At 45.2% G+C, this 19,420-nt stretch overlaps 1 protein-coding gene and 1 long non-coding RNA gene across 4 annotated transcripts in view; one reads left to right on the top strand and one right to left on the bottom strand.

Annotated features, from left to right (window-relative positions):
• Positions 1–321: 321 nt before the first annotated feature.
• The window catches only part of LOC127001147 (serine/threonine-protein kinase MAK-like), a 50,707-nt gene continuing 31,608 nt past the window's right edge, over positions 322–19,420 (top strand). For 2 of the 3 annotated variants that reach the window (XM_050865353.1, XM_050865351.1), the window contains exons 1-3: positions 322–470; positions 15,313–15,508; positions 15,697–15,751. In XM_050865353.1, coding sequence (XP_050721310.1) covers positions 15,396–15,508; positions 15,697–15,751 — 168 coding nt within the window. In that variant the 5' untranslated portion in view covers positions 322–470; positions 15,313–15,395. Of the gene's footprint in view, positions 528–15,312; positions 15,509–15,696; positions 15,752–19,420 lie in introns of all 3 variants that reach the window. The other variant, XM_050865352.1, reaches the window with a different exon arrangement.
• Positions 351–12,462, bottom strand: LOC127001148 (uncharacterized). Its single transcript, XR_007754772.1, has 3 exons — positions 11,905–12,462; positions 3,915–4,100; positions 351–468 (listed from the first exon to the last, which is right to left on the bottom strand). It is a non-coding gene; the product is annotated as an uncharacterized LOC127001148 (long non-coding RNA).

Below are 19,420 nucleotides of genomic sequence, written 5' to 3'. Positions count from 1 at the left end.
TAAGCACCACTTTACTATGCACTGTGATGCGGCATACACCTTGGTCAGGGCGGGAGCGGGCTGCAGCAGGTGGGTCTGGCTGAGTGGCGGTGGCGACGCATGCTCTGAACCGAACACGCGAGTGTGGCAGCGCCAGTCATGCCTTGTAGGTGTGCCGGTGAGGGCGGGTCTGCTCACGACTAGCAAAGTGTTATCTAAGCTTTACGCATCAACTAGTAAACATTACAGGAAACACTCATGTACTGAAAACACATTGCAGAAGTATACTCGCGTGCATCTTATGCTGGCTCTCTCTCGTTCCGGCGAAGGAAGGGAAAGCTGAGTTTGGACAGGTCGTGGCAGGTACAGTGAGGGCTAGAGACCGTCGTGCGGCGCCGCGACGCACCACCACGTCACCACACGCCTAGACAGCCACACCATGTGCCGCCCAACAAGAAGGAAGTGATTCACCCTCCGAAACCCTCTGCCCTGTGAGCACGCACGATAAAAGGGAGAGATATCCGGATCACTTTTCCTGTCTTAGGAAGGTGAACGGATAGTTGGTGTAATTCTTTCTGTAGGTTAAAGTTTTGCTGCACAGAGCAAGCGAAGGCAGCCATAAAGGTCACCATCACTACATGTCACAAACTGGACGAGCATTTACAGCATATACAGATTTGAAGGGAGCGCCACTTGGCCTTGGCACGCGTGGTGTGCTTTGTTTCGGTACCAGCGCTAAACTTGTTGACAATCGTTCTTTTCATTGATACTTACATCCTGAAGTGTAGCTACAATAAGAACAGCAATTGAAACTACGTTATCAGTATTCATATTATTATTATTATTGTTGTTGTTGTTTTTAATAATAATAATAATAATAATAATAATAATAATAATAATAATAATAATAATAATAATAATAATAATAATAATTATTATTATACAAGTAAATATTTGTTTTATTTCACTAGGTAGTAGTGCCATCACAGCCGTGTGAGAGCGGCGTGCACGAGCAAAGTTTTGAAAACTCTGCGGGTAGTCCTGCATATTTCAGTTACTGGCCTACGGTGTGGGGAGCTTTTTTTTTTTAAGGTCCTAGCCTATAGCGCCGGTAGGCTTTCTTTAGGGACCTGGTGGTCGGCCCGAGCCCGTCTTGGTGCAGACAAGTGTTTATAGTGGCGGCATCTATTCTTGACTCATGCTGCCCACCGGAGCTCATTCTTGAAATCCCATGAACTTGTTCAGTGAAGACTCCCTCGACACTAACATGAATGACAAAAATACATGTAACACACACACACACACACACACACACACACACACACATACACACACACACACACACACACACACACACATTCACACACACACGCACACACACGGTAGGCTATTCATGAAAGCAATCAAGACTCAGTCATTCACTACTACGTTGCGAATAAGTGCATCAAGGATTATTTTTATTTTTGAGGCTAACATTATTGTTGTTGACGGCCCTGCGGAGCGCTGCGCCGGCAGCGGAGCGGGGCCTGAAACCATCAATGCTAACGGTAACGGTAACACACACACACACACACACACTTCTGTGGTGTAGTCACAGTGGATTTACGCGCACTCAACTTGCTATCTCTGCCGTCTCAGCATGCTGATGTTCGCGTCATGCTCAAGCCGTTATTTTTCTCCCTCCATTGTTGTAAAAATAAATGTTCCTCTAGTGAGCAAGGTGAATGGGGTATGTGAGGTTCCGGCCCTAACAAAAGATCCGTCAATATGCAGCTCTAAGCTCTGTCGTGCAAGATTCTGATTGGTGATCATAAGTTCAACACGTCTTCAGACTGTTCATAAAAGCTAGTGACATGAGAAAAACACACGCACAATTACGCGCGCGCGCGCGCGCACACACACACACACACACACACACACACACACACCGTTTTTTTTTACAGCATGGGAAGCAGGTCAAGGGTAAAAACAAAAAGCAACAAAATAAGGGCCCGTCAGGTGCCGCTCCGACATAAGAAAATCAGAACGAGAGGGCAGAAGAGAGGTCCCCGTGCACTGGATTACATCCTTAGTGTGTGTGTGTGTGTGTGTGTGTGTGTGTGTGTGTGTTTCTTTCTCATAACCTTGACTTCCCATCCCTGACATTATACCAGTATATGTGACAAAATAGAAGGAAAAAAAATCGAAACCATAACTTATATCGAAGATGACTTGTAATCTAGCAAACACACAGAGTAAAATGGAAGGGACAAGGCTGCGACGTAGCAGTTCAAAATCTTGGCCTCAAAAATATGCCAGCACGTGACAGCTAGCGCGAGAGCCAGACAGCCGCACACCTTAGAAAGCATCATAAGCTATCGTCGCCCTGCAGCATGACGACAATAAAGACACGATTGCAGCACTTCACTGCACGTGGATGTTGCTTCTTGCTGTCTTGGGAGGTCACGTTCCGAATTTTTGTTTATTATTTTTAGTCATCTCATTGATTTTTTAATCAGTATCTAATAAGTTTTATGAATATACGAATCTAAAAACACTGGCCCGTCCGTAACTGTCAGAAATGATGCAGTACAGCTTCGGTCCCCATTTCAGTTATCATTAAAAGAAAAGAAAATTTCCAACATGTTTATATATAATGCTGTCAGAAATCTCTGGCCGTCATTTTGTGTTGAGGAATGCAAGACTGAGTGGCAGTGAAAATAATGGTGTGGGCACGAGGCGCGGGTCACGCCAAGCCTTCCCTGCCGCGCGTCACACAAGGTCAAGGTCTCCTGGTCGCCTGCAGCCCCAGGACTGTATATTTACACAAGGTTCGTGTGGCTGATGGTGGGTCAACACGTACAAAGACAGTCGTCGGAGAGCTAACATAAAGGGTGCCTGCATCACGACAAGGTGCCAAGGCGTGCCGACGAGCCTGCCCTTGCGTCGCTGCCCTCCGCGGCAATTCCCACGTGGAGGCTGCCGCTGAGGTATCAGAAAGATATACTAAATACATAAAATATTCAGACATCCGAGTCATCCAGTTTACTGGTAAGCTCTGTAACAGCTCCCCTGTTGTGCTCCCTTCATCTTGCGGCCAAGCCTCTTTCAAAGGGTTGCATCCAGACATCTTGGGAACGATTCTTGAATATTTTATCTTATCTTCCTTTTTATGTGAGTGTGTTGCGGGCACTTTTCCAAATATTCTGTTTTCTTTATTTCATATGCAAGCGAGGCAGCGAGAAACACATTATTTACTCGCCTTGCGCCACGTCAGAAAATTGCAGGTCTTGCCCGAAAGGATGAATGAGGGGCAAGAGAACTCCCGTCACGACAAGGAAAATATCACGAGATTTCAGTTGCACGCCGAACACGTGAGATGTTTTTTCTGCGTTTTATTTTTCTCTATATTTGTATTTGAGCGCGTTTTTTTTTCAGATGTTCTAATATTTTCTTTCCAAAATTCTTGATATTTTAAGTAATTACGTATATGTGCGTGAAGAACGTAACACCTAAGGGAGAACGTGCTCCACTGCCTGCCTTCTCCCGGAAAGCAACACACAATCTTGAATTTGCTTCCTTCGTATCCCTTGAAGCCTATGTTCTGTTTTCTGTGCTAAGCAATGCTGCACTTCCCTCAACGTTTCTTTGCGTTCTCTTCGTCTTTCTTTCCTCATTATTATGAAAACTCCGATGTGCCTTGCTACCTCATCTAACACTTATTTTCATTCCTTTTCTCCTGTTTTTAGACTAAATTTTCTTATATTTGCAGTCATCAACGCTTCGCAACGCTCTTCCTTTAGTTTTGATTTGCAGTATCTACGGCAATGGCCTCTCTTCTTTTAACAAAACACCGCCTGCCTCACAAAGGTGGACGAAGACATAATCAAGACAGTACATCATAACACTCGGCGCGAACAAATATCTACTTCCAAGAATGGTCGTTACTTTCTCACCTTGTCAGTGAATTAATGATGGCGGAGGAGTTAGCCGTGCGGGGCGGGTCTGCTCCTGGGGGGATGGAACCTAGCCTCGGGGGTCACTTGGTGTCTCTGGGGCGGAGTTCAGGGCGGCTCGGTGGGCGTTAACAGGAGATTTTTTATCCCGGGATTAACATTCCCATTCCAGGTGTCCTTAGAAGTCTGTGAAAAAGTAAAAAAGAACGGGTGTTTAAAATATATATATATATATATATATATATATATATATATATATATATATATATATATATATATATATATATATATATATATATATATATATATATATATATCAATGAAACATGGAGCCAAACCTAGCCATACAAGCGTTTCTAGTGCGCGTAAAACAGGACGACCCAAACAGCCAATCACAAGCAAGGACGCGGTGTGTGTGTGTGTGTATATATATATATATATATATATATATATATATATATATATATATATATATATATATATATATATATATATATATATATATATATAAAACAAACGTAGCAGCAGAGGTCATCATCAGTCAAGCAATGAACAATACTCTGATGAACAGCTTTTATAAGCCGGTTGAGTATCATCATGTTGGAGCGTTCTGGTAATACAGCAGAAAGGAAAAGAACGGTTAACTCCTAAACAAAGAATAACGAGTCATAAAACAGAAAGAGTCCATCAGGGTGAGGTCTTTATAATTGAACACGAAAACCACTTCAAACCAGACACAGCAAAGCGATGGAGAAGAAACAATAGCAGGAACAACAAAAATAGCTGAGCTTTCTATTTATTCAGTTCCTTTGTGTCGGGCACTCCAGGGACGCTCTGCAGGTGTTGTAATAGTGTGTCATGGGTGGCCTGTCAGTAGTTTTCAGCACAAGAACCAAAAATGGACAGGAGCATGTGGCTAAAGCCCGTATTCTTAAACTTAACGACACCGCAGTTCGCCTGTTTGAAAAGCCTCTCGTAGAAGTTGGGATTTTCATGGACTGTTTTGTGATCCTAGTGATAGTTTTACACGCCTTACGCACCTTAAACGGGAAAATCTCCAATGAAAACCCGGTTAATCTTCTTTGTGGGCCGGGAATATGGTCGTAATGAGAGTCCGATACTTTTAAGAATATGGACGTGTGTTCTGAGGTGAGTGCCGTCACCTGGACGCTGGCTCCCGTGTGTGGCGTGCGGGGGTTGCTGCCCTGAGTGGAGGGGCGGTCGTTGATGGCACCGGCGTAGCAACCACGTCGATTAGGCTACACCCAGGCTGTTTTGCTAATTTATCGACCACTCGCTGAATTTGTGCCTGGGGTGAGGGAATGGGAGTGTCAACAAAGGGAAGGAGCCGGGTCCCCAATCAGTAGCCCAGACGGTGAATGCGTGCACGACTGGTGTACCAACGCTGTTGCCAAGCCATGCAGTCAGTTTATAAGTCTGCAAAGAAACATTAAGATCCACGTTCACGCCAACACAAGTTTTTTTTGTGAGTAAACGACACACGTCGGCATTGTTATAATTCATTGTATCAAAAAGATATCGTGGATAAAAAATGTCTTAATCAGTGGCCACTTTGTGAGTCACCCCTGATGTATGCGTGCGTCCAGGAACTTCCCGAAGTCACCGAAGCAGCGCCTCCCTCTTCCCCGCGTGTTGCCCATGTAGAGAGTACCGTGTAACTTGTCTTGGGAGATTTTTTTTTATTATCTCTGTCAACGTACTCGCACTGCTCTGCCCGTGACTGCCTCTCAAGTCACCTTCCCTATATGTTTCATGCAGTCTTTTAGTTTATCGTGCGGCAAACAATCTTCTTTAATAAAAGTCAATAGCCTTTCACTGTGTTTTTTCATCATTACTTGGCTTGGAATGTTGGATTCAAGAGAATACAGTCGTCAGATTCTAGTGTTCGAGTGTCCACCCTTCCACATACTTCGTCCACGCATAATCTTTTCCCGAGACTGTACTCGAATATATCCACGAAGACAGTAAAATATCAGTTACTCAAAATAAATGTATCATTTCTGAATCACCTTTATCCAAACGTCTAGTCCCGAGTGCAGAGGACTGTACCTCCCTCGCACCGCCTCGTCCCCGCGGAGATATTGTCTTCTTGTCCCAAGTGGACTTTGAAGCTTTCAGGGGAACTAAAAACCTCCTTCGCCCAGTAGACAAACTTCGTAGATCTATCTATCTATCTATCTATCTATCAATATATATATATATATATATATATATATATATATATATATATATATATATATATATATATATATATATATATATATATATATTTGTTTATCTATTTAAATATTTATTTATCTATTGTCATGTATATGAATGTTTTCTTTTTCTGAGCCTTGAATTAGGTAAGTATGGTACAAGTCCGAGCTGCCATCATTTATACATTTAAGTAAACACTTCTATTGCCCGGGCAGTCGGCGTGCAGCTCACCCAGCTGTTTCTCCTCCCTGTCGGGCTGATCAATAAATGAATACCTGGGGAAACCTGGGAAGATAAACTGTGGTAACCCGGCTGTCACACTGGCCCTGTGTCCCGGTTTAAATGGTTCTTACCCACCTCAGGCTCAAGGGACAATTCGACTTAGATGTGTACCGAGGCAACGCGCAGCTGTAAAGTGTGCCCCCAAACTTTACCTTTACCTTTGTGTATTAACCCCATGGTCAACAGAATAAACGGGACATGGATAGCTGTGTTACCAAGATGATGATAAACCTGTAGTGACACCAAAACGGTACATTTGCATCTTTTAAAGACTATATAAGCACACGTCTAAGTAGCGGTGATCCATGGAACTTTTTTTTTTATGTCCAGACCTGTGGCGCCGGTAATCTTTCTTGCTTGGGCCTAGTGCTCGGCCCAAGCCCGTCATGGCGCAGACAAGTGTTTATGTATAGTGGCGCCATTAACATGTCCTAAAGACACGTATCGGAGAGTTCTTGTGTGGGCTGTACACACAGTGCTGCTCAACGACGTGAAGCTCGTTCCTGCTAATGCTAAGATACATGTTCCAAGTCATGACGCCGCCTCCGTCACTCCTCCAGTGTGTCTCGCGCCTCCACTGGAGGTTGTTGCTGCCATCCAAAGCGTCTCCATCACAGCCTTTTTACTGACAATCAGTATTTCTTAAACATCTTTGCCGGTACTCACAGCTGCGCTATTCACCCTTGGCCCTGTTATTGAATACGTACTATTTGCAGAAAGTCGTAAGTCATCTTCATACGTATTACCGTTTGTTGAGTGTTGAGCACATCATCCAGTGTGTCCACGTAGCTATCTGAGAGTCGCCTTGCTACGTTACAACAGTTACTGACTGCAGCAATGTAGCAAGAAACAGAGGTACATACTACATGCTCTCTCAGCAAAACATGTTAATTACTGCGGTATACATATCATCATATGGAACAACGTCATTCACTTAAACAGTGTTCCAGAGTATGAATATATTTCTGTGGATATATAATTATGATTTTACGTGCTGATATTAAGTGTGGACCAAGAACAAGTCCCGGCGACGACTACCTTTTGTCTGCACGGGGTGTACCTGAACCTGAGCCTTGGTCGAGCTATTTATACTCTCCGGCATTTCGATCTCATACTCTTAAAAATTCATCTGCCTTACGATGTTACTGGCGCTGCGCTAACGTATTGAGAGGGGGAGAGAGAGAGAAAGAGAGAGGAATGCATGTGAGGTGGCTCGGTGGGGATCAAAAAATACTTAGTGGTTTTGAACTTTACTGACGATGCAAATTCGAGGCTAGAAAGCAGAATTTCTAATTTACATGATCCCAGAGAAGTACGTGGTTGAATTATTTAGTATAATGAACGCATGGCATATGTTATTATAAAACTACAAAGTGATTTTTTTTTACAATAAATCCCGCAGCTCAGGACAAAAAAACAAAAAAGTCAACAAAGCATTGCTCCTCAAAGAAAATGGAAATGATTTGCCAAAAGAGAGATCAATTTCGTGGAGAGGCGTCTTGATGCCCCTCTCCTGAAGGAGCTCAAATCGTAGGCAGGAGGAAATACAGACGAAGGAAGGCTGCTCCACAGTTTGCCAGTGAAAGGGATGAAAAAATAAAGACGCTGGTTAAATAAAACTTCATTCTTTTATACCAGTCCCTAGCTGTGTACAAGGAATTTTCGTAGTAGTTTGTGCTTGTTTGGGGATCTTACAGACTTGCCGTATTGGACTGCGCTGGTGCGAGTGTCTGGTGAAGTATGGTGGCCGACTCGCATGTACTTGAGGGCGGCGTGTGCAAATGTTTTCCCGCACTTTCCTCGCCTATAATAAACCTTTTCCTCCCTCTGATCCTAAAGTTAATCCTCAGGTATCTAATTATCAGCTTAAATCGTAGACTTTGGTTGTGTCTCCCCGGAAGCAATCAATGTGCTTTATTGTTGCTTTAGTGCTTTATTATTGTGAAACGGTGCCGGAATAAATAGATAGAGGGTTCGAAAACGGGTCGTGGATAACCCCCTATACCCAAACAATACCCCAAACAATAAACCAGGCTTTCCGCTATGTATGTACGAATGTATAAACGAATCCGACCTCCTATACTCAAAACTACTAGTCACCCACACCTTGGTTGATTCCACCAAATCACTGGGCATCGCTCTTGACAACAAATTATCCCTGATCTTCATATACACTTCATTATGTTATGCGCAGTAAAGTCATTTAGTATTCCCGGCGATCTTTTTTTTTTTACAACAAAGTATCTTAACATTATGCCTCGCCTAGTTGGTTCTCCCTCAACCTTAAGCCCTGTTCACATTGTGCCGACTCTGGGCCACGACAACCCAGCGACTCGCGGTATACGAGGTTTTGTGTGTGAAATATTGGTGTGTAAGGGTTGCACATGGTCAGAAAGAGGTCTAGAAATGATTGCCGGATGCTGACTCGGCACAGTGCTCAGGGGGCTTAAGAGTCGCTGGATTGTCGTGGCCCAGAGTCGGTACAGTGTGAACGGGGCTTTACACAGGAATAAACGCTTAAACGGTAAAAAAAAAAAAAAAGCTCTTAAAATTTTTCCTCGAGCTAAACCATATAGATTACATTGTACCACCACGAAGGAGTCATTCATCCTCGACTAAACCTCGACACACTTTCCGGTTTCCATAGACAGCAAATGCAAATACTTAGCATCAATTTGGTAAGCGAGATAAGACATCAACATCCTCGGCCTCTTGATGCCCCAGACGTCCCCCCACAACGCGCAGCTCGTCCCCACCTAAGTCTATATATACCAAGTCAAGTCATTCTGCTTCAAAACTGCGACCGGTACGCGCAGGAGGCGGTTTTGGGACGGAGCAGCGGGATGACGTCTCTTGGCGCCAAAAAAAAAAAAAAAAAAAAAAAAAAAAATGCCCGCCAGTTCAAGGGTGACTAAAGTTGGAGCCGTATGTGCACCCTGGATGTGCATTCTCGCCTTCTTTTACAGCGCGTTCAGGCAAGCCACTGACGAAAAAATGTCATTTTATTGTGCTATTGCGTGACTGTAATTTCAATGACTACAAACGGCGGTGTGGGGTGTGAGGGAGGGCATGTTGAAGTGATTGATTTAAAGTAGTCCACCTTTCCTCGTTTTCTCTAAATCCCTGTTTTTACATTCTCTAGTTTGGCTCCAAGCAGTGTCACGCATAAACCACGCCTCGGCCGTGTCTCCTCCCACAAACCTGCGTATGACTTGACTTGATGTATATAGACTTAGGTCCCCACAACGTTATGGTAGCATAGTAATATAGTATAGCAGCATAGTTATAGGTCGGTGTTTTTAGACGCTTCCATCTCTCACATCAACTATTTCCAAGGGCCAAATAGGAGATCAATAGGGTTCTCATGAGAGTTTTTTTTTAAGTTCATGATAGAGAAGAAGGGTCAAACTACCAGAAGGGTCAAAAACTACTCCTGAAAGTACCTAAAACTCCTACGAAAGCCTTGTCAAATATGTGAACTCGGGCGTTGAAATGTTTAATAATACGACCCTATAGTATGAACCGACCGATACACACACGCCGACCGAGACACACACACCGACCGATACACACACACACCGACCGATACACACACACACACCGACCAATACACATACACACCGACCAATACACACACACACCGACCAATACACACACACACCGACCGATACACACACACACACACCGACCAATACACACACACACACACACACACACACACACAGACAAACACACACACACACCGACCGATACACACACACACCCACCGACACACACACACACACCGACCGATACACACACACACACACCGACCGATACACACACACACACACACACTGACCAATACACACACACACCGACCGATACACACAGACACCGACCGATACACACAGACACCGACCGATACACACACACCGACAGATAAACACACACCGACCGATACACACACACACCGACCAATACACACACACACCGACCAATACACACACACACCGACCGAAACACACACACACACCGACCGATACACACACACACACACACACACACACACCGACCAATACACACACACACCGACCGATACACACACACACACACCGACCAATACACACACACACCGACCAATACACACACACACCGACCGATACACACACACACACCGACCGATACACACACACACCGACCGATACACACACACACCGACCAATACACACACACACCGACCGATACACACACACACCTACCGATACACACACACCGACCGATACACACACACACCGACCGATACACACACACACACCGACCGATACACACACACCGACCGATACACACACACACCGACCGATACACACACACACACACACACACACACACACCGACCGATACACACACACACACCGACCGATACACACACACACCGACCGATACACACACCGACGGATACACACACACACCGACCGATACACACACACACACACACACACACACCGACCAATACACACACACACCGACCGATACACACACACACACCGACCGATACACACACACACACCGACCGATACACACACACACACACACACCGACCAATACACACACACACACACCGACCGATACACACACACACACCGACCGATACACACACACACACCGACCGATACACACACACACCGACCGATACACACACCGACGGATACACACAGACAGACCGACCGATACACACATACCGACCGATACACACACACCGACCGATACACACACACACCGATACACACACACACACACACCGATACACACATACACCGATACACACACACACCGACGGATGCACACTGACAGACAGACCGATACACACACAGCAAGCTCTCCACAACGATGACCGACCTTTCTGTTTTAAGACCATTCAAACAAATAATTTTATGCTAAATACTCTATTACCACTATTTCAAGACACATCCACACTTGTGCCTTAACATGTCAATATTTCTATGATTACATTTCACCAACCGAACCTTGGATCAGCATATTTTTATTACGTCAGTCTGTTTATCGTGACTTTTAGTAATGCAATCTTCTTTATGGCCATCTAGAGTTAGTCAATTTCTGCCTCGTCTTATAAATCTTACTGGTTTCATATCATTCTAAATTTTGTACCAGTTAAGGTATAAATGTATTATATATGTCAAATAATCATGCAGATGTTTTCAGGCCGTCTGCATTGACTGATAAGCCGTTGATTATTATGATTATTACACACACACACACACACACACGCACACACACACACACACACAAACACACACACACACACACAGCTGCGAGTACCGGCAAAGATGTTTAAGATGCTGACCTATAACTATGCTGCTATACTATTTACACAGACAACAGCAAATGTTAAGTCAGTAAACATATCGCTGAAATAAATCTTTGCCAACAAAAAAGTGATCTCGTGATTCTGAAGAGATCGCATGGCCTTGTGGGTGTGAATACTCACCTGCACGCTGTGGTGGTGGAGCCGGCAGCAGCGGTGGCTGAGGGGCCGGGGCGCCGCCACCCTGCTGTCTGCCCCGCCCGAGCGCCAGGCACATACGCACACACGACTAGACCTCGGCGCTCGTTGCGATGCTTTCGCGGCACTTAACACCGAGACGGGGACGCAAAAAAATTTCGTTCCTTGAAGATTGCGGATAACACACACACACACACACACACACACACACTAGGCCTATACAGTCTTGACGGTATTTCTGCTTCACTCGTGAACTCGTTCGTCCGTTGTCGGGAGTGGCGTCAAGGTACACACACAAACACTGGGCTGCGAACGCTTTGCGATATATCTCCGTCACTAATGAACACAAACGGCTACGCAAGTAACTCCGTCGTCGAAGGTCGCGAATGACTAAATTCACTGGCTAACCGGAACGCCGCAGAGAAAATGCCGGCGAGAGTAAGAACCCGATAGTTTTGAGGAGGGGAGGAGGGACAGAAGCTGGTAAGGGATGAGGAACTTTGACCCCACTGGCTGATACGATCACGTGACTCAGTACTGGCACGTGATTGGCCACAGAGTACGGTGTGGCAAGTACTGATCCGAGCACCTGAAGCAAGAGAGGCTCCGAGATGAAACCGTCCCGACTTTGAACCCTTTGTTTTTTAGCAATGGTGGACTGAGTCTAAGCACAGTGACGCGGATATCTTAGGTCGGTATTATAAGACACTTTCGCTTCTCACATCAGCTATTTCTAAAGGCCAAAGAGGGGGTCAGTCGGGTTCTAATGAGTGTTTGTTTTAGGTTCACGGTACAGAAGAAGGGTCAAACTACCACCAGGGTCATAAAACTACTCATGGAAATGCCTTAAACTCCTACGAAAGCCTTGTCAAATATGTGTTCTTGGGCGGCGAAATGTCTTATAATACGAACCGATAGGGGTCGCATTATAAGGCATTTCGTGGCCCAAGAACACCTATTTGACAAGGCTTTCGTCGGAGCTTGGGGCATTTCCAGTAGTAGTTTTATGGCCCTGGTGGTAGTTTGACCCTTCTTCTGTACCGTGAACCTGAAGAAACACTCATAACACTCATTAGAACCCGCCTGACCCCCTCGTTGACCTTTAGAAATAGCTGATGTGAGAAGCGAAGGTGTCATAATACCAACCTCGATTATTTCGCCTCCCAAGAACACATATTTGACAAGGGTTTCGTAGGAGTTGTGGGCATTTCCAGCAGTAGTTTTATGACCCTGATGGTAGTTTGACCCTTCTTCTGTACCGTGAACCTAAAGAAACATATTTGACAAGGGTTATTTAGGAGTTGTGGGCATTTCCAGCAGTAGTTTTATGACCCTGGTGGTAGTTTGACCCTTCTTCTGTACTCTGAGCCTGAAAAAACTCATTAGAACCTTATTGATCCCCTCTTTGACCTTTAAAAATAGCTGATGTGAGAAGCGAAAGTGTCTTGTAATTCCAACCTTAGTCTTTGCGTAGATATTAGTTTGTGTTGGCTGACTGATGCATATTTCCTTCATTACTCAGGTTCGGCGCTAAGTGCAAAGCCGAGGCAATGGAACAACGCCCGGAGAGGCTCGAATGCACGTTTTACTCCCTCTCCGCCACTCCATGAGCCAACGTTGCCAGATTGTCGTACTCAGCCGCTAATATTTCCCGACTTCCTACCCCCAAACTGTCTTCTGGGCTCCAATAACGATGCTCATTTATGGTTATCGTTAAAAGAGTTAGATCCTGATGTTTCTTGGCAATAGTTAGGCGTCAGAAACAGGTCAATACTATGCTCTGAGTACGACAATCTGGCAATGGTGGGTGGACTCCGAGCACTCATCATTATGTTTTCGCTCGTACGAAATATTTTGTACTCAGCAGCCATTTTGACGCCAAGATTGACTTAGCACAATGGGAGAAGTTAATCATATGAGGAGAATATGTGAAAAGGGTTGACTGGCTGTTAGGTGTTGTCCAATGGTTACACACACACACACACACACACACCAGGCAACAAGTGGTGACCTGGGAGCAGCGACTGGCGGGCTTTTTTTTATTATTATTGGATACTTTTTTGTGTGCCCTTGAGCTGTCTCCTTTGTTGTAAAAAAAGAAAATACTCAACACTCCCCTCTCCCGGTAACTTCACAATCCATGTACAGCAACCCATATATATACACGTTGCTTTTTTTTTAATTGCTGTAGCTGCTTTACTACGCTACCTAAATATATACCCTCACCTATGTGCAACCCCACTATAGATGTTGAACACACACACACACACACACACACACACACACACACAGACGGCTGGCCATGACATTTCAGCTCCTCACGCGGGGGTCTGATTCTCATTACTAATTTCTTCCTCATCCGCTGGTCGCATTCCTGTGTCTCAGTAGACCGCACGATGAACTTTATCCATTCTGCATCACCCTGTATCATCGAACTCCGGCCTTTTCTTCCTTGGCTTGGGGGGAGTTTTCGGGGGGAGGCGAAGAACTGAAAGCTACATTCCTTCAGGACCTACGAACCTTAGAAAACCAGGGGGGGAGGGGGTATCCTTTAATCCTTAGCTGAGAGAGAGAGAGAGAGAGAGAGAGAGAGAGAGAGAGACGAGACGAGACGAGACGAGACGAGACGGAGAGGGCTAGAGATAAGAAGAGGCAGGAGTCCTTCCATTTCTGTAATCTTCTGTAGCCTCTCGTTTTCGTTTTCTTTCTCTTTCATCGCTTACACTTTTATTTTCTCTTTCTCTGCGTCTCGGAAACAGGCGGCTTATAGCGTCCACACTCCTCCCTCTCTACCTGCTTAACGGGCTATTACACTTGGCAAATTTTCCGTGGATTTTCAGTCAAACCACGATTTCCGCTGGCGTGGTTCTCATATTTCCGTGGTTTTCTGACGTGTCCAAGATCTTCCAAAGCTACGGTAGATTTCACTGAAGGACGACGGTATTACTCACCATCATCATCATCAGCAATAACAAGAAACAAATGAGAACCACGCAAGCAGAAATCGTGGTTTGACTGAAGATCCACGGAAAATTTGCCCAGTGTGATAGCCCCTTTAGCCGCCTATAAAAATAAGAATAGAATAAGAATATGATTAAGAATTGTAGGCCTAAGAAAGTAAAGGACGAAGATGAAAATGCTGTGTTAAGAGTCCGACTGAGCGACAGGCGTGGGGATGGCCCTCGTTCAGGACAGTTATTTAGCTGTCTTAAAGTTCATCGGTCACTGAACCCCATCATTGAGTGAGGCCCAGAAAAGGTTTGTGTGTGTGTGTGTGTGTGTGTGTGTGTGTGTGTGTGTGTGTGTCAGAGAGAGAGAGAGAGAAGGAGGGGGGGGGGTTCTCTAATGTATATATTTATGTTTGCCTCCTAACAGTCTTTTCTTTGCTCACAGGTGGCGGGATGCGGCGGTGAGCCTGGCGGGGCGCGGTGGTGAGGAGTGCGGGGCTGCCTTCCAGGGGGCACGCCGGAGGGAGCATGGCCCAGAGCATGAACAGATACGTGACGCTGAACGAACTGGGCACGGGCACCTACGGCTCGGTGGTCCTCGGCCAAAGGATAGACACGGGGGAGAAGGTCGCCATCAAGAGGTGAGTGTTGTCGCCAAACAATTTACTGAGTGGGGGCGGCATTAAAATATGAAGCAGATTGGTGCTTACAAATGAGACCATGAAATTAATTAATATTATTGTAGTAAACGCAACGAGTGGGGCTTTACTGTGCTGACTTTTGAGGGAGCGAAACTGTGTCGCACTTACTTCTGTTCCTTTGTTTGCAGGATGAAGAGGAAATTTTACTCATGGGACGAAGCAATGAATCTCCGAGAAGTGAAGGTGAGTGTGAATTATTTGTTTTCTCGACGCACTCTGAAGCTCATCGAAGGTTAAAAAAAGTAGTGATAATCCTCATCCAATGGCGTGGGAGTCACCTATTTGACACGACAGTAATATTATCTTTCTTCAGGTATCATTTTGACTTTAGGTATATCATTATCGATTGTAAGGGTTAGTGTGGATAAGTTAACCCGGTAGCTGCGGGGATCATGTTTCTTAATGGTCCCTCTAAGCGAGAAAAATGAAAAAAATTCATCCCTCACACAAACCATTTCATTATATATATCAAAGCATTTGTGATCAGTTTATGCATCATCTATTTTTGGGGGGGTTATATCATGGCACAAATTTGGCCCGTCGCTGCTACTGGGTTAAGAAGTACTTTCACAAACGCTGTAGCAGGGTGGGTAAGGCGTGGCGAGGCGGCGTGTGGCAGTGCCGAGGGGTGCTACAAGGAAGGCTGGGGGCCGGCCTGACAAGGGTGATGGCTGGCCCTCATCAGTCACTGACCCGAGTTCTCTCTCCTCCTGTGAGCGGCACGCAACACCTCGTTTCACAGCCGTCTGGTTTACACTCAACGTTAACCTTGCATGTTTATCTTCAACAGCTAAAATAAATCGTCTCTTTCCTTAACTGAGTTTGGTGGGCAAGCACATAATTTTAACTCGTCTCCAACCCTCCACGTTCCACAGTAAAAGTATAATAATTCCAAGTGAATAAACAACGTGGCAGAGGGTCGGGAGCCGCTGTGCCACGCCCTGCACTAAGTGGTATAACTGCGTCTACCTCGTGTTCGTTGGTTTTGAAGACCTTGGCTTTTGTGTCAATCTGGGCACGCAAACACACAACGGAACAACAAGTCAACCGATCCTCCACCCTCTCTCGGCCTTGACTTGCCGTGGCCGTATTAATGACAGATATCAATAACTACGGACCTTGTCGATATGGAGACAACGTTTCCTAATATTGTCCAGCTGGATTTAATTTGTAAAGAGATAATTTCTGTAGAATGCGTCAAGATCAGCAGAAAGACTGGATATTGTTTCGTGAGACGGTCGGTTCCTGCCCCTGAGCGGAGCACTGGCCAGGGGCAAAGGCAGCCATGCATCACACAAGATTGTTGTCGTTTTCCTTCATGCTACTTCAGACGCAAAAGTTCAAGGTCGTACGGCCACGTAACTCACTGCTCCACCGCTGCTGCTTCTTCGAAGCCTCAGACAAACCAAACAAACACAAACTGACCTTGTTTTTTGCTTTGTCATTTTTCGTAGATACATTCTGGAACAAAAGAGGTGGAGTCAACTTGCCCTTTGCACTTATCTAAGTTATGGTCTGATGTCGCAAATAGAAAAGAACCATAAATTTCCAGCGTTCCTGGCGCCTGGCACGTAACCCGGCGAGGGCGAGTCATGACTCCCAGGAGAGAAGAATGTCGTCCGAGCCGCGCATGCCGGGCGGCCAGTGCAGCAAATTCATTCTAAGTGGCCACCCTCAGTATAGCCTCTTTTTTGATGTACGTAGACCACGCTTCGTGCACGCCGCTCATCACATTCAATCCTAAGAAACACCATAACATTACGTCATAACTTCGCAGCCCTTCCAAGGTGGATGTTGGAGGTGATATTTCGAGTCCAACAGTTCCATAAGAATTTTCGTTGAGTGTTCTATGATAACTCTTTGTTGCCTTAACATTATTCATAATAGCAACCGACAAGAAAACATTCGACGCACCACGGCAATGCTGGCTACCAGTATAAAGAGTTCAGGGTCGTGGTAACTATACAGATTTGAACGCCACTTTTTTCGCACACAGACATGAACAATCGTAGGTAATTTTTCGTGTGACGAGTCATTCGCTTGAAACAATAACTGTAACACGAATGATTGCACAACAATAATACGACGCTCATAGGCTTTGGCGCCCCTTGAATGTTTTCGCTCCCTCCCCTTCCTATAGCAGTGACGACACTCGGGACGGCGAAGCGCGGGATCTCCGTGGTGGGGTGGAGGAATAAGCTGGAAATCAGTGTTACCACTTTCCAATAAAGACTATCAATGCAAAGATAACTTATTAATACTCTCGTGTCCGTGGACTCGTGGTGGAAGATGGCGGCGAGGAACGAAAAGGAACATTCAAACGAAAAAAAAATATCCCTTCACCTCATTAATAACCATCCTAACGGTTGTAAGAGTTATTTGCCTCCCACTGGTGCTTATATATCTGTGTCGTCGTCGTCACCATAATTATCATCATCATCATCACCCACTACTATAGTCTTTCGATTCTAACTTGAGCCCTGTGGCTTGGCCCGGGCAACCCCCCATTGGTTACACATCTAGCGATGACCTGTGCATGGCGATCTGTCTCACTGTTAGTCTGTACGTTATCTATTTATGGAATATATATATACTCATAATACGACTGCATAGTGTTATGAATGGTTTGGAATTTGAGGGAAAGATGATGACTCTGAAAACCTTCCATTTCACTTGGCAACGTGGCTCATGCGATGGTGCCGCACCATTCACCTTTCCGCCACCATGGAAGACGCACGTAGGTCTCACTCTCGCGTCCTGCACAGCCAAGCAAAAGACATTATACATAACGTAAATAAGAGAGAGAGAGAGAGGAGGGGGGGTAACGAGCACCTCTGAGGAGAGTGATGTGCTGATGTGGCAGTAGCGCGGCTCAGGGGAGCCGTGCCAATAGGCTCAAGTTAGAGTCGATCGACTATAGTCCAGTGCACGACAAGGGAACCTACTAACGTTTTTCACTTATCTTCTCTCTGTCTGAGCTCAGGGTACTCCATCCTGATCCTGCAAATACTCATATCTTATATATTCATCTAGTCGTCCGTCTGCCCTGCCATCTACAGTCGTTTCGGCTCACCCCTCTACTCCTTCCGTTGTCAGTCTGTCATGAGTGCTACGTATTATATGACCTGCCTAAGTCAATTTCTTTTTATTGCTTTTTCTAAACTTTTTCAACATTTGTCTGCTCTTTAATTCACAATGCCCGTTTCCTCTCTATCCAAGTTATACCTAGATTTTTTATTTTATTTACATTCAGAAAAGTTGAGAAATATCCGTCTAGGGATGGGCTGTGGCCCACTGTGCCGTGGGCCACCACTGTGCCGCGTCCCACTGACTGAGAACCGTTGTTCTAAGGGTTGTAGTGATGTGGTGGCTGCCCCTCTTGGTGACTGTCAGCGGTAAGCACTCGGGGCTGGCTGGTGCCGGCCACTCCGGTGGCTGCTCATCATCAGCTAGCGTGACGGTGCCCCACAGGAACACGTGCTACAGAGCTAACATAAGGAGACAACCTCCAGGTCTTCGCTCCTGGCAAGAGGTCGTTAAAGCTGATGAAAGCAAGTTTTGTTATGGCAGCTCCGTCTTTGTCGTGTAAAGTTCCATTCTTCCTTCCTTCTCATAGTAGGCGAGGCTTCCCTCACTCTGATTAACAGAAACCTTTACAGGATTGTTTAAGTACGAAAATCATCCTTATAATTGTAGTTATAATAATGATAATAATAATAATAATAATAATAATAATAATAATAATAATAATAATAATAATAATAATAATAATAATAATAATAATATACAAAAAATAAAATAATCAAACTGCCAATCAGTCAAAAGGGGCAAACGCCTGGAGGTCCAAACCCT

Source organism: Eriocheir sinensis, chromosome 20 (assembly GCF_024679095.1).
Source record: "Eriocheir sinensis breed Jianghai 21 chromosome 20, ASM2467909v1, whole genome shotgun sequence".
Taxonomy (NCBI): Eukaryota; Metazoa; Arthropoda; class Malacostraca; order Decapoda; family Varunidae; genus Eriocheir; species Eriocheir sinensis.
Note: the sequence above shows the minus strand (reverse complement) of the source record. Positions and strands in the feature narration are given on the sequence as shown.